The sequence below is a fragment of the Argopecten irradians genome, chromosome 2 (genome assembly GCF_041381155.1).
Source record: "Argopecten irradians isolate NY chromosome 2, Ai_NY, whole genome shotgun sequence".
Classification (NCBI taxonomy): domain Eukaryota; kingdom Metazoa; phylum Mollusca; class Bivalvia; order Pectinida; family Pectinidae; genus Argopecten; species Argopecten irradians.
The window spans coordinates 23153947-23168685 of NC_091135.1; the positions used below are offsets into that span (position 1 = coordinate 23153947).

Below are 14739 nucleotides of genomic sequence, written 5' to 3' on the forward strand. Positions count from 1 at the left end.
ATTTGCCAACGAACCAATTTTATAAAACTAATTGTTATATGTGGCAACATAATGCCAACTCTTGAAATACTTTTGAAAAATGTCTCTTGGCCTGTAGTTGTGCTATTGCCAAATCAATGTTGCCCAGTAAAGGTGTACGACAGGGTTATTGTTTTATCCAAAACTGTATAAAAACATATTTTATCTTAAATTATTTCGTTGTCAAATTTCCATTGTTCGGGAAAGAGGTTCGTTATTTTCTTGTCAATTTGAATGTTTCTGACTAAACCACTCGTCCTGTAATTGGTTACATTACTGGAATCTTTTATATGTATTCTATCTATTTTATATGCATACCATATATTTATCTTTTGAACCAGTAAATGTTTGCTATTCATGTATGTTTCGATACAGTCAGTGACTTTGTCGAATGCCCGTGCACGCATGTCTCTCCTGCCTCTTGTGAATGGACTCGTCCGCGCGGACGACCATAAATCCACGTGTTCGGGAGCACGAGACATTCTGGGGCAGGCGACAGTGGAGATAGGATTGGACCAGAGTTGCCCAGGACACCTGCAGACAAAGTAAGTTAATAACATTATTTAAGGTATTACCATATTGAAATTCCCTACATGTTATGTTCCTAAAATAGTATTTTCGTATACAGTATCGATATATCGTCATATAAATCCAGTTTTGTAGACTGATTTATTACTATTGAACAGTTTAGTTTGCCGAATGCAGTGTCCGAATAGGTGACAAATTGTATAGATGTTTTGCTGGAATAGAACTTTATAAAAAAAATGTGGATTATATTTCTACCGGTAAATGTTTTTGGTTTCGTACGTACGAACAACATCCAAAACCGCCTTGAATGATTTCATATAGGATCTTGTGCACAACTTTTGTCTATGTTAAACTTGGTTCTAACATAATCCTATGATTAACCTGCCTGGGTTATATTATTAGACGCTAAACCTCCCTTTATTATTAGGCTACAAAAAATTTGCCCAGAATATTGTATTTAATTGTTTTTGCCTAATATATTATCAGGTCCGGGAAAACCACCAACTTGGCGTATTAAACTAGAGGTACATTTGGGGTATAATTACTCTAGTTTGGTATAATAAACTAGAGGTACATTTGGGGTATAATGACTCTAGTTTGGTATAATACTCTAATTTACATATGATACCCAAGTTGGTTTTCCCCGACCTGATTATATATATTGGACAATTAAAAAAAAAGACTTATAATGTAGACACACTTATAATATTGTGGATCCAGCGACTGAGCAAAGTCGATTGGCCGTAGACGGAGTTTATTCCACTAAACCTGCCTATCCTGGTATATTAGTTTTTCCCTATTATAGTCTATTAGTCAAAAAAGCCTAATGATATAGGCAGTTATATATAGTAGGCATTATAAAAGCCAAGGACGTATATATATTCTCACTTATAAATCCTTGTAAAAGCCTAGTAATATAGGCATGTGGACTGCAAACAATAATTGTTTGATTATCTACTTCAAAAGGTCCAGAAATTTCTAGGGCAAAGAGGTGGGACCCAAAAGACAAGTTAATTTCGGGCAGCATATAAATTGGTGAAGGAGTCAGATTCTGTAATAGCTAGAGGCTATTTTATTCCAAACAATGATTATTGAATCATTATCGTCTATGCAATAAAGTAAACGTTTTCAATGAATATTTATTCTGAAGCATCCTTGGTGGTTTATAAGCATCCTCAATCTGTTTCACCTCGACTTAAGTGGAAATAAAAATATTTCCGGATTTTTTTTCGGGAATGGCCGATTTTTTTTTGGAAAATTCTAGTCGCCATTCAGGCGCCTTATGGAGCAGTATCTGGTCGCCAATGGTTAATTTAAGTCGCCATGGCGACTAAAATGGTCGCCACTTTGAGCCCTGTAAGTAGGTTCCAATCGTCTAAACTTTTAAATATATTGGGAAAATTCTTCTGAAGCAGCTATGAGCATGTCTGCAAAATATGAACACCTATCCTTGATACTCCAGGGGTTCCGATCACTAAAGAGCTCTACACCCCTTGACTATCTCATAGTAAAATTGAAGGCAGTTCAGCGAAAAACATTTGACCAATCACAGGCCAGCAAAGATTTCCTTTGAAGGCTACAGAGAAAGTGATGCCTAACACCAAAGCCACACACATCAAAGGACTAAATTACCTGTTCTGTTCTGTTGCCCTCAGTTTTACTACGAGATAGTCCAGGGGTGTAGAGATTGTAGGTGATCGGAACCCCTGGAGTATCGAGGATGATAAACACCAGACAAATGTAAAACTTTGCCCTGTCTTCAAGTTGTTCTAGGGGTTACTAGTAAATTACTTTAAAACACTCCAGAGAATCCAATCCACTTCACATGTTAACTCTGTTTACTTGTCTGTATTTATAACCACACTTATTATTGAGATGGATATATCACAGGGATCTGAGAATTAAGTTACTAGTAATTTATATAAATGGACCCACTAAAGTGCATGGACAGGTTAATCATACAGATTTGTGATCTAGACCCCCAAGTCTAAAGGTCTATGGAGACACTGGAGGGTTCAAATGGATATAGACAAATTATTTTATCCATGGGGGTATCCTGTATTTGCATATTAGAGTTATCTGCCCTTGTGGACAGGTTCGATTGTGACGTCGTGTGTATGCAAGCGTAAGTCATAATTTTAAGAGATAAATGTTAATTGCGCTGACTAAATAATGACGTCACAATGCATACCTAAATGGATTACACTCTTATATAAAAAGATGGAATACTGGAAACAGTTTATCTTAAAATTTGAATTTATTAAAAAAGATTGTCATAGCAACAAGGCCAATACAGACACGTTTTGTGAAATGGCCAATAGTTATAACACTTCAATTTTGTCCAAACCTTGTTAATTGTTGGAACATAACAACATTAAGCAATTGGCACATTAGTAAGTTATCATGGAAATAAAATGGGCTTTTGATTTGTCAAAAATTTCTGCCTGTTTTATTTAGCTGAAAATTGCTATAAAAGGGTATGGGAGGATAACAAATACTGAAATAGGTTTAGTTTTCAGAATATTACATCTCAATTGTTTTATTTTTGCCAAAAGTAGTATTATTGCAGCTCATAAATATTTATACATTGAGTTTTGTGGAATTCCTAATCAAGTTTTAGAAGCCAGTGATAGTATCATACACTGGCGTATCAAGGATGTCTTTTACTTTATATCAGTTTTGTTCCTATAATTAGACATTTAATGTGTTCTAATAACCTTTACATTTTGGGGATTCCGAAAAACAGGGATTGTTATCAAAATTTAAATATCTGCTGAAAATTGCTATATAAAGGTTTTGAACAGTGGTAATTTTCAAGTCATAAATATCATTTGGTGGTTACCAAATATAAATGATAATGATTTTAACAGGAATGGAACTTTGTGAGAATGTTTGATTTTGAGAGATTACAAATATACATGTAACGGTCATATATTCATATTGTTGTTGCAATTATCTCAACTGAGAGGTAGTGGAGTATGTGTAGAGGTAGTGGGGAAATGTATTGGCCTACAGTTCTGTAGTTTGTCGAGTTGAGTATTAAGGCCCCCTTGTTTGTAAATCCCTCGCTCTGACACTCCATGATCTCTACACATTAGTACAAATTTTGATTTTGTTTTAGTTATGTATTGGAGAGGAGCTCTACTGCTGACTGTGGCCTGTTTCCTCTCCACACATTAGTACAAATTTTCATTTTGTTTTATTTATGTATTGGAGAGGAGCTCTACTGCTGGCTGTGGCCGGTTTCCTCTCCACACATTAGTACAAGTTTTGATTTTGTTTTAGTTTTGTATTGGAGAGGAGCTCTACTGCTGACTGTGGCCTGTTTCCTCTCCACACATTAGTACAAATTTTGATTTTGTTTTAGTTATGTATTGGAGAGGAGCTCTACTGCTGGCTGTGGCCTGTTTCCTCTCCACACATTAGTACAAATTTTGATTTTGTTTTAGTTATGTATTGGAGAGGAGCTCTACTGCTGGCTGTGGCCTGTTTCCTCTCCACACATTAGTACAAATTTTCATTTTGTTTTATTTATGTATTGGAGAGGAGCTCTTCTGCTGGCTGTGGCCTGTTTCCTCTCTACACATAGTACAAGTTTTGATTTTGTTTTAGTTATGTATTGGAGAGGAGCTCTACTGTTGACTGTGGCCCATTTCCTCTCCACACATAGTACTAGTTTTGGTTTTGTTTTATGTATTTGATGGAGAGGAGCTCTACTGCTGACTGTGGCCCATTTCGTCTCCTCACACATTAGTACAAGTTTTGATTTTGTTTTAGTTATGTATTGGAGAGGAGCTCTACTGCTGGCTGTGGCCTGTTTCCTCTCCACACATTAGTACAAGTTTTGATTTTGTTTTAGTTATGTATTGGAGAGGAGCTCTACTGCTGGCTGTGGCCTGTTTCCTCTCCACACATTAGTACAAATTTTGATTTTGTTTTAGTTATGTATTGGAGAGGAGCTCTACTGCTGGCTGTGGCCTGTTTCCTGACATTTGTTCATGCAGATCCTGTCTTGACCAGGGCAATAGAGAAAATCATTCGATTTGTCCACGATGAAGCCCATCAAACTTACCAAGAGAACAAACAGATCCGCCGCGAATACGCCGAAGGTAATTAAATAGTGTATTGAATAGTAAGGAATTGAAGAATATCTATGAAAAAAATCTTATGCATGCTACAAATTCCTGTTGTAAGCCCCCAGTATAACATTGATCGTTTTGCCTATAGCTATGATTCCACTGTTGGTGGTCATCCATATATTTCATTTCTTGATAAGTACTATGTTATAGCAACTTTTGCCCATAAGCTAGAACAGCAGTCTTGGTGAAATAAATCATTTAATTTTTAGGCAGAAAAGAAAGCACTCAAAATTTTAATTAGACGATTTTGTGTTTTTAGCAGGTAAGTGGCCATGGTGATGTCCTGACACGTCACATTATTACAAGCCCTTCACCTCTTGGTTTCGAGTGTGACACCCATGTTGAGAAGTTGCCAGATACTGACTGTGATTGATGGTATATCTCTGGGTACTGTGGCTTTTCACCACCTAAACCTGCACACCCTAAATTAAATGACACTTGCTGTTAATAGGATGTAAAAAAAAGGCAAAGCTTGCAATAGAACATTGTTCTCATATACATCTTCATACTTATGTTTCTTAAAGAGACAATTCACTCAGGCAAATTCTTTTACATAACCAATAAGCAAACTATAACATAAATGTATTGTTCTACATTTCTTATGAAACATATAACGTAAATCATTGACAAATTCCACGTCATTGTTAAGTATTTTAATTAATATCGTTGAAATATCAAATCGTTGATCAATACGATTAAGCAGGTACAATATTAACTCTGTACCCATACCCGAGCCAAAGTCACGCACGTTAAACAAATGAACTACATAACCACTGAGAAGGTGATAAAATGATTTTTAGGCAAGACAATTCACCTAATAAGGTAAACGCACTACTGTCAGAGCGATTTGAGCAGTTCTAGCCAAAAGTTGCATTACTTTACGAGCAAGGGACAGGGTTCGGCATACAAGAAGTTCGACCACAGTGTGTAGATACTGACTGTGATTGATGGTATATCTCTGGGTACTGTGGCTTTTCACCACCTAAACCTGCACACCCTAAATTAAATGACACTTGCTGTTAATAGGATATAAAAAAAATACATCTTCATACTTATGTTTCTTAATAAAATGGCAGCCATCATCTTTTTGTTACTGAATGTATAACATTTTGATTCCTTTTCATTCAACTATACAGAGTCTATGAGGGGTAGGCGTATGATGCGGATGATGAAATATTCCTCCCCGGAGGTCCGTGCCAAGGAGGAAGTATCTGCCAAATCACTACATGCTATCAAAAGACTATCAGAAATGTGAGTATATTCCATGGGGTGTATGATAACTTTAATAAAAACAAATGCATATCTATTCAATTAATAGCTCACCTGGTCTGAAGGACCAAGATGAGCTTATGCGATACCCCGCGTCCATCATCCGTCGGTCTTTTCCATGGCTGGAATTTTAACAACTTTCCTCATAGTATCCTTATGGGCCTGAGGGGTGGTGCAAACAGGAGTCGAATTGTCTATTGTCATAAAACGACTTCTCTGAAATTAAGCATGGGATAGCCCTCATAATGCAATGGTAGCAAATTTTATAGGGCAGTAATTCAAAATTGTACAAATGATAAGGCCGACCCCCTGGGGGCCTGAGGGGCAGGTCTAAAGGGTCAAATTGGCTATTTTCATATGATGACTTCTCTGAAACTTAGTATTGACTAACACTCGATCGTATAATAGCACTATTATATATGGTTGGGATTTGAAATAAACTAGGTGTCGGGTCAATTTAGCTATATATGATTGCAAGAGATTTTATGATAATTTGAAGAAAAAACAAAAAAAACAGGTGAGCGATGGTACAGGCCCTCTGGGCCTCTTGTATTGATGTTCCTATCTGTCTCCACTTACAGAAGATCTAAAAATTTTGCAATGCATCAAATTATGGCAATGATAAATTGCACTACAGGTTTACATGAAATATATACAAATAATTGGTTCGGACTAAATAAAAAATAATTGTCTTTTTGAGCAATAATCGATCAAATCTCGGCTTTCTTGGCCATTTATTTGATTCTGCTCCCATGAAGGTACCATGATTGTCCTGTCCAGATTACATTTGAAGTCGGGAACATTTGTATTGGTCTGGACTTTCATAGTTGAACGTATTATTTAGGGAGGTGTTAAATCCAAAATGCCATCCTGTTGAGAAATATTTTTAAAACAACAGGACTGGAATGTCGCTGAGGGAACTACAGAATAGTGAGGAGTTTATGTCAGTTTGGAGGAGACAAACCATCACAACCTGTCCAAACTCCGTCATCGACTGTTCCACAGCGAGCAATACCTTCCGCTCCGCTGATGGATCCTGTAACAATCTCGCTAACCCAGAATACGGGGCAGCAGCTACGGCACAATCTAGGTTTTTACCTCCACAATATGGTGATGGTAAGTTACATGGTGGGCCTTTTGGACCTTTTTATGCATGTTAAATGTATAGAGCTGTTAATAAAATACATTTCCTTAGACATGTTATATTTTTGATAAATTTTCTATATGGTAATGTTTTCATAAATCAGAATAATGAACAGCTTGATGGGAGTCCGAAAACAGAAATAACCAAGTCTTTTAGTACTGGATCACTTTTGGTCAGTGTTTTTTCTTAAGACTATTTCAACTTTTATGTGCCTCCAAACTGCCTATATTTCATGTTGTATATATATCTTCTTTAATTGTCTACATATAATTTCAGGTGTTGGTTCCCCACGAATAAATGGAAAAAATAACCAACCACTTCCTAGCGCACGTACGGTCAGTAACCATGTCTTCAGGTCCAACAAAGAGAAGATAGAATCTGATGCGTCATTGATGGTGATGGCCTGGGGACAATTCCTGGATCACGATATCACACTCACACCAGCAAGTTCAGGTATGCTTTTTGAGGGAAAACGTATTTTAACTGGTGGCTTATCTTAAACTGAGTACAGTAAAACCTGTCTATAGTGACCACTTCTATATGAAGACCTTCGGCTTGAAAAGATCACTTTTTGAGGTGCCCTAATGGTGAATTTCAACAACATATGATCTGTGTATTAAGACCACTAGGGTTTTTGTTTTTGGTGGATTGGATTTCGCGATAGGTTTGACTTAGTCATAGAAAATTCTACATTATTATCCTAAAAAATTGGCTATTGATTAAATTTTATACATTTATGGACAGATTCATGAGGAAGTGATAGGACATAAGGCTGAGGTTACCTTGAGGGTTAATAAATCGCTGTATCAGCCTGTAATTGGGTCTATAACTGTTAGTATGACAGTTACACATTGTCAACCCATTCTTCCTATATCCAGCATAGGTCCTTATGCTATCATTCTATACCAGTAGGACAGAGATTGACAATTTCCTGGAAAAAAATTTGGTAAAAGAGACTCGTGCTGTTTGCCGTTTACCTACTATTCTAAATTTCCTTGAAATGTTTGAAATATTACAGGAGGTGAAGGATCGGTGACTGATTGCTGTAACTCTAACCTGGCTAATTTGTGAGTAAACTCAATTGGTGTACATTATAGTATTGGTACAACTTCATTCCTGTAAACATTCTCTTTTGTTTGATCACAATAAACTTTGATCAATTTTGAAGTAAAGTATTACTTTGAAAATAACGGTATGAATTGCAACGAAAATTTATACCATATGTTCTTTAGACCCGAGTGTTTCCCAATCGACATTCCCAGCGACGATCCTTTTTTTGCCCAGAAGAGTTGTATGGACTTTGTGCGATCAGCAGCTGTCGTAGATGCATGTTCTCCAAGTAAGCCAAGACCATATTCCAACTAGTGCCTGGCACACTTGACCATAACTATCTTATCGGTCACTTCTGAACAGTTTAAACAGCTAGACTGTTTTTCACTAGAAGACACAAATCTCTACAACCACAGGCTTTTCGTTTGAAAAAAAATCAATGAGAGGAGAAAATGTAGGGGCCAGAGTTAAGTTCTAATATGAGTTATCTCTATCAAAACATTAGCAGGATGCTCAATTGGGCACACCAATGATTGATCTCGTATAGTTACCTACATGTTTACAATCCTATAATAATGAACCATTCTTTTTAGAACTATCTTTATTGTTCCTGAAAGAAGAAAAACATGTTTAAAAACCTGCCTTTTTGTCCAATTTTCAGACCATCGTGAGCAGTTTAATGCAATCACTGCATTTGTTGATGGATCCAACGTCTATGGATCGTCACTCGATCAGATGAATGGCCTGAGAAGTTTCCAAAACGGTAATCTTTGTTACATAAAGATGCAACGATTTCCATAACAATAAAAACAATGAAAGAGTTTAGGGTACAGGGAAGGAATAGTATTTTTTACTCAACCTGTCTTATTTGTTCCAATTAAGGTTTAAGTGTGCTGTTCATTATTATTGTAGGATTTCTCATCACCCATGTAAGAACAAATACATTTCCTGTGACAGGTATTTCAAGGTAATGGAAGGGTCAAAATCTTTGTCCTATCAAAATATAGTATGTTTACCGGTATATAGGTTTGTAACAATGCTGCTCTGTGTGAAGTGGTTATAGCTAATAATCATTTTCCTTCAGGACTACTCAAGACGTCCGCCATATCGTCCGATCTTCCACCAGAGGGAGATCCTCATTCCTGCATTTTAAATTCAACTTTGGAGTTCTGCATCGATGTTGGTAAGTAGAATTATGATAAGATCCATTTTCTGCAATGTCCAAGCCACACTTGAGGTTCGGATCTAATGGCTGATAATATGGTATTGTGGCTTCATTGGGATAGCTGTATCGATCCGTTGTGAAATTGCAGAAATTTAAATATAGGCACTTAACATATTGACATTTGTTTCCTCTTTCAACTGTTCATATGTGTACACAATATATATAAGATTTTGACATGACTCCGAGATTAATAATGCTAAGTGTATACTAAAAATCATAATATTTAGTATGGTCAAATTGCCCCTACCCCATCATGCTCGATTGTGGTCAGCTGAACAGTTTGAACAATTTTATCGTTTATGGCCCTGGTGGAAGTGTGATATCAAGGTTTATTTACCCGAAGGTGTGATTTTTCCCCAAGGACTTACCCAAGGTAAATATTGCATCTGAGGGTAAATAAACCTTCATTTCACACTGTCACTGGGGGCATAAATTGTTTATTATATCGAAAAATTCACGATTCACTACTTTGGGTTAAATAATAATAAGCCCACCATCATCATATTTTGTCAAAAAATACTGAAGGGATCTTTCTCAAATTTCATTTGTAGGCTCCCCTTTTAACCTTTATTGAGCATATTGCATTTTGGGACCGATCGTTGAACAAGATGGCCGCCAGGTAGCCATCTTGGATTTTGATAGTTAAAAATTGTTATCGCTATTTCTCAGAACTTAATGAATCCTTCTTAGATTTCATATGTAGGTTCTCCTAGGCCCCTAGTTGTGCATATTTTGATTTGGGACCAATAGATCAACAAGATGGCCGACCGGCCACCATCTTGGATTTTGATCGTTATATCTCAGAAAGTGCTGAAGGGATCTTTGTCAAATTTTATATGTAGTATGTTTGAAAAAATTGGAAAAGCAGAGGAAAGATCCCTCTTTCAATTGTTAGACATAGATCATTCTTTGGTGGGCGCCAAGATCTCTCTGGGATCTCTTGTTACATTTGCGATGAGTAAAGAATGATGTTTTACATTTTGTCAGTCTTTCTTGTACAATCTAAAGGGAAGATAACTCTGTGTGAAAGACTGGCGGTCATCATTGGGGCACATGCCCCAGGGAAATACAATGTTTTATTTTCCACCCCCAACCCAAGGGAAATACGTCATGCGATGCATTTCAACTATTCAGACACTGTTATAAACATGAGGTATCATTTATAACCTAGGATATATGTTATTGAATATTTCCTTCATTTATAGGAGATGTACGAGCCAATGTTGTCCCTCATCTTGGAGCTAACCATGTTCTTTTCTTTCGGGAACATAACCGAATCGCAACAATTCTTTCGTCTATGAACACCAACTGGGATGATGAGAGGGTATTTCAGGAAACCAGAAAAATAATATCCGGAATCATGCAGCAGATCAGTTTTTATGAGTGGCTCCCATCCATCTTGAACCCTCAATTACTGGCAGAGAACAAACTGAACCGGTCTAACAAGGATCGCTACAGAACAAACACTGATCCTAACATCAGGAATGGTTTTGCTGTCGCTGCAATGAGGTTTGGACACTCTCTGATCCCACCAAAGGAAGGCTATCTCCTTCATGATTACGCCACATGGGAAGGTGTTAAGCCAATCCAGGATACATTCTTCAGGCCGTCTATGGTGATCAGCAATGCTGGACAGGACATTCCGAAATTAGCAAGATGGGTGTCGTTCAACAATTCAATGAAATGGGATAGGTAAGGTTTTATTTAATGACAAAATAAAACTTTTTTTCCCATCAAGCAGAACATGTTATTACATTCCAAAAGTGCTTGCCATTCTTATATTTTTAAAGTAGTGACTTGTGAATGTTTCATAAATATTTTTTCGCATTGAAAGAAATTACAATAAGCTTACAGGCATTTTTGATATGAATCTGTTTTCAAGGATCTTTGAGCCAGGAGTTAGAAATATGTTGTTCATGGACGATAATGGAAGAAGCTTTGACCTTGGATCACTGAATATACAGAGAGGTCGTGACCATGGAGTACCTTCTTACAACGAATATAGGGAACACTTCGGACTGGGCAAGATAAAAAATTTCAACAATATGCCACATCATAATAGTGCGAACGCAAACAGGTTAAAAGACGTCTACAGGTAAATTGAGTAGATGCACACCAAATTTAATAAATAGAAAAGATACCGATATATGAAGCCCGATAAACACATATACAAGTATAGCAAATAGTGGTACAGTCGTATCCTTAAATGTCTGGCACATGTAGATTTTCTTGGGGCCTGAATAAACTGCCCTATAAGCGCCTCTCCTTTTTGAAGCCTCAATTTCACTTGCCTTGAATTAAAATGCGGACTTAATATGAAAAACCATGGTTTCTTTAATTGATTTCTTTTGCAAATTGGTGATTTATTGCTTGTTGCTTTGTAATAATTTTATGAAAGGCTAGTCCAAATTTGTTTTTATTCAGCACCTTATTTTTCAATTTTTAAAAGCCCTTATCCCTTATTGTGTCGAATATGGTAAGGTACGGTTTCTGTGATCTATTGTTGCAGTGATGTGGATGATATTGACCTGTTTGTCGGAGGTATGACAGAGAAAAAGATGGATAACAGTTTACTAGGTCCCACTTTCTCCATAATGATGGCAAAGCAATTCAAAAAGCTCAAGTTAGGTGATCGATTCTGGTTCGAAAGACCTGCTCCAGAAGGATTTGCACCTGGTAAGGAAATACAGGCAAGAGGGTCTAAAACACAAGCCATTACTGTAGTTATACAGCAAACATGTCCTATGGATGTAAGTCTAGTTAAATAAGCCAAAACATTGATATATTTGAACCCCTGTGGACTTTAATGTCTTTGAATCATTTGAACAAATTGACAACTCTTCAGCCCAGCATAAGATAGGGATAATTGGGAAGCCATCCCAATACAAATACCTGAACAAATTTTCATTTTAAATGTGAGGGTTACTCAGTATCCATTTTCAGTATATGCTACAGTCATTAATTTGAATGTGAAAACGACCACTCACAAAGGTAAAACGAGTCACACTTGTCATAAAAATGCTTTTTAAAAGTAATATATAAGCAGAATATTCCCTTCTCAATTAAACTTGAAACTTTCATTTCGTGATATATTGTCAGTTCTTACAAATCCTGCATTGCCCTTAAATAGCCATTGCTATATCATTAAACTAAAACATTTTTTTCTACAGAAAAACGTGACGAGATAAGGAAGATGACCCTTGCTAAAGTGATGTGTACAAACTTTGGAATGGACCAGATAGCAGCAGATGTGTTCCATGTCCTGGATTCTACGTAGGTCACTTCACAAAACAATTGCAATTGTGGGCATAACAATTTGGTTGCATGATTATGGTTAATCAGCATCTTGAAGGAGGGGGGTGGGGGGGATAGGATGCCCGATATGTTAGGAAAATCTAATTGACAGATTATTTGCATTACAGCATGCATAGGGTTCTCTTAATTTTGACGTAATGATGACGATAAAAAAGTAATTGGTGTCTATAAGCTTGAGAGTGCTATTTTAAAGATGCTCCACCGCTGACAAAACAGTATTTTTTCTCTGTCAAATACAGGAGCAGGCGATTTAGTATTTTTCTTCGGTTACAACAGATACTTACTTTACACCATTTCCACCATTGAAAAGTTTAAGCTTCTCATTTCACTTCAAGATGAAAATATATGTATTGCATCCCGAAAAAATTCCGTGACACTATATCCTATATGGAATGAAATACTGATTTCGCATGCACCAAAAGCAAAATTAATCATTTTATATTATTTTTGTGTTAATTAGACATACATATACACGACTTAACACCAATTATAGTTCAAACGATGAGCATCGTTTATGGTTCATCTGCGGTGGAGCATCTTTATTCTGTGGACCATCCCATTACATGTATAAGTAACGGTATTATTAAATATGCCAGTTTATATATTTGCTATTACTGGTGCTATGATTATTGTATATAGGTATGTCTTCAAGTAAACTAAATCTGTATTTGACCAATTGTTATTACGTCTCTTTCGTTTCTTTCAGGAATACATTACGATCTTGTAGCAGTTTGGACGATATTGATTTGCAGAAATGGAAGGAATAATGATGCTTATAAATGGATGTGAAGCAACAAACTGCAACAGATATATCTTGTACAGATCTTTATTCAAACTATAAAGATTGATCTTCACGTCTACCTTGGACATATAGTTACTGTTTGATGTCTAGGGTCTTAGAGGAGGTCACTCTTTTATTGGCATTACAAGTTAAATTTCTGATATATTGTTAAATTTGACACTCTGTAAGAAAATTGTTAAGAGTTTAGAGATTGAGTTACCATTTGTTAATGTTGCCATTTAAGTTTTTTTGAAGTTTTTTAAATTGTTGATGTTGTCATTAGACTTGTTATCATTTACTGTTCAGGGTCCTCGTTAAAAGTCGGTTGCCGGCAAAAACAGACGTCTATTGCCACAAATAAGTATTGGCCACCACAGGGGCCTGTTGCCCCCAACCACCTATAATTTTTAACTATCTATTAAAAAACTTAGTGAGAACCCTGCTGTAATTTATTAATAAAATATTGTTGATGTTAGCAAACTTTTTGTTTTATTCTTTGAATGTACAGTGAAGCCTCTTTAATCTGACCACCTTTGTTTTCTGGTGAAAGGGCATAGCTCATGGATATATATTGTGAATCGTCCGTTCAACAAAAAATGCTTTTTAGTGAATTAAGGGATCCTTTTTGAATTTATTGACTGTATATATATATTCGAGAGGGAACTGGATTTATGAAGACCAGATTAACGAGGCTCTGCTGTAGCAACATTCTCAACCAATGAAATACAATATTGCTTTCATTTCATGACATCAGAGAAAATTCTTAGTAATACAAATGGTAAATTATTACGATTAGAATCCAGATTATATGGGGAATCATCAAATATTGATAACGATAAAAGTATTCCACTTCCATCGTAATTGTACAGAAAAGTGATGCGAGCCCTAAAAATTTAGAATTGATGCACATGTAATGTGGAGAACTATGGGGCTGGCAGTAGATATAACGTCTAGTAAAAAGCAGAGAAATGTCAAGTCAAGATCTAGTAATTTTTCAATATACATGTACTAAAAAGTGCTAATTACTGTTGATGGATCATGGATGACACCAGTGGGTGTTATATATTATGATGACATAGAACTTGACAGATTACAAAAGAGGTTTCCTATTTCACGTTAACCAAACTAAGTTAATTTTCCAACTTTGATGAAGTATGAGCTGTAGTCATTTGAAAATTGACTAACAAGAATTAATTTGTCTTGATACCGTAGTGATCAGTTGTTTCTCAACATTCAGGAAAGCTATAACCCCAACACATAATGTATTGTA

General features: G+C 36.2%; 1 protein-coding gene across 2 annotated transcripts; it reads left to right on the forward strand.

The window, feature by feature from the left end:
- The first annotated feature begins 441 nt into the window (after window positions 1–441).
- LOC138314855 (peroxidasin homolog pxn-2-like) lies at window positions 442–13949 on the forward strand. Of its 2 annotated transcripts, none has more exons than XM_069255438.1 (14): window positions 442–563; window positions 4488–4655; window positions 5819–5936; window positions 6853–7070; window positions 7375–7551; window positions 8117–8165; window positions 8331–8437; window positions 8810–8911; window positions 9233–9331; window positions 10579–11065; window positions 11256–11468; window positions 11883–12049; window positions 12544–12646; window positions 13395–13949. In XM_069255438.1, the coding sequence occupies exons 2-14, from the start codon at window positions 4490–4492 to the stop codon at window positions 13453–13455; spliced, it is 2067 nt and encodes a 688-aa protein (XP_069111539.1). In that variant the 5' UTR covers window positions 442–563; window positions 4488–4489; the 3' UTR covers window positions 13456–13949. The 2 variants fall into 2 exon arrangements, with proteins under 2 accessions (XP_069111539.1, XP_069111540.1); XM_069255439.1 differs by having other exon boundaries at window positions 443–563; window positions 5822–5936.
- The last annotated feature ends 790 nt before the right edge of the window (window positions 13950–14739 follow it).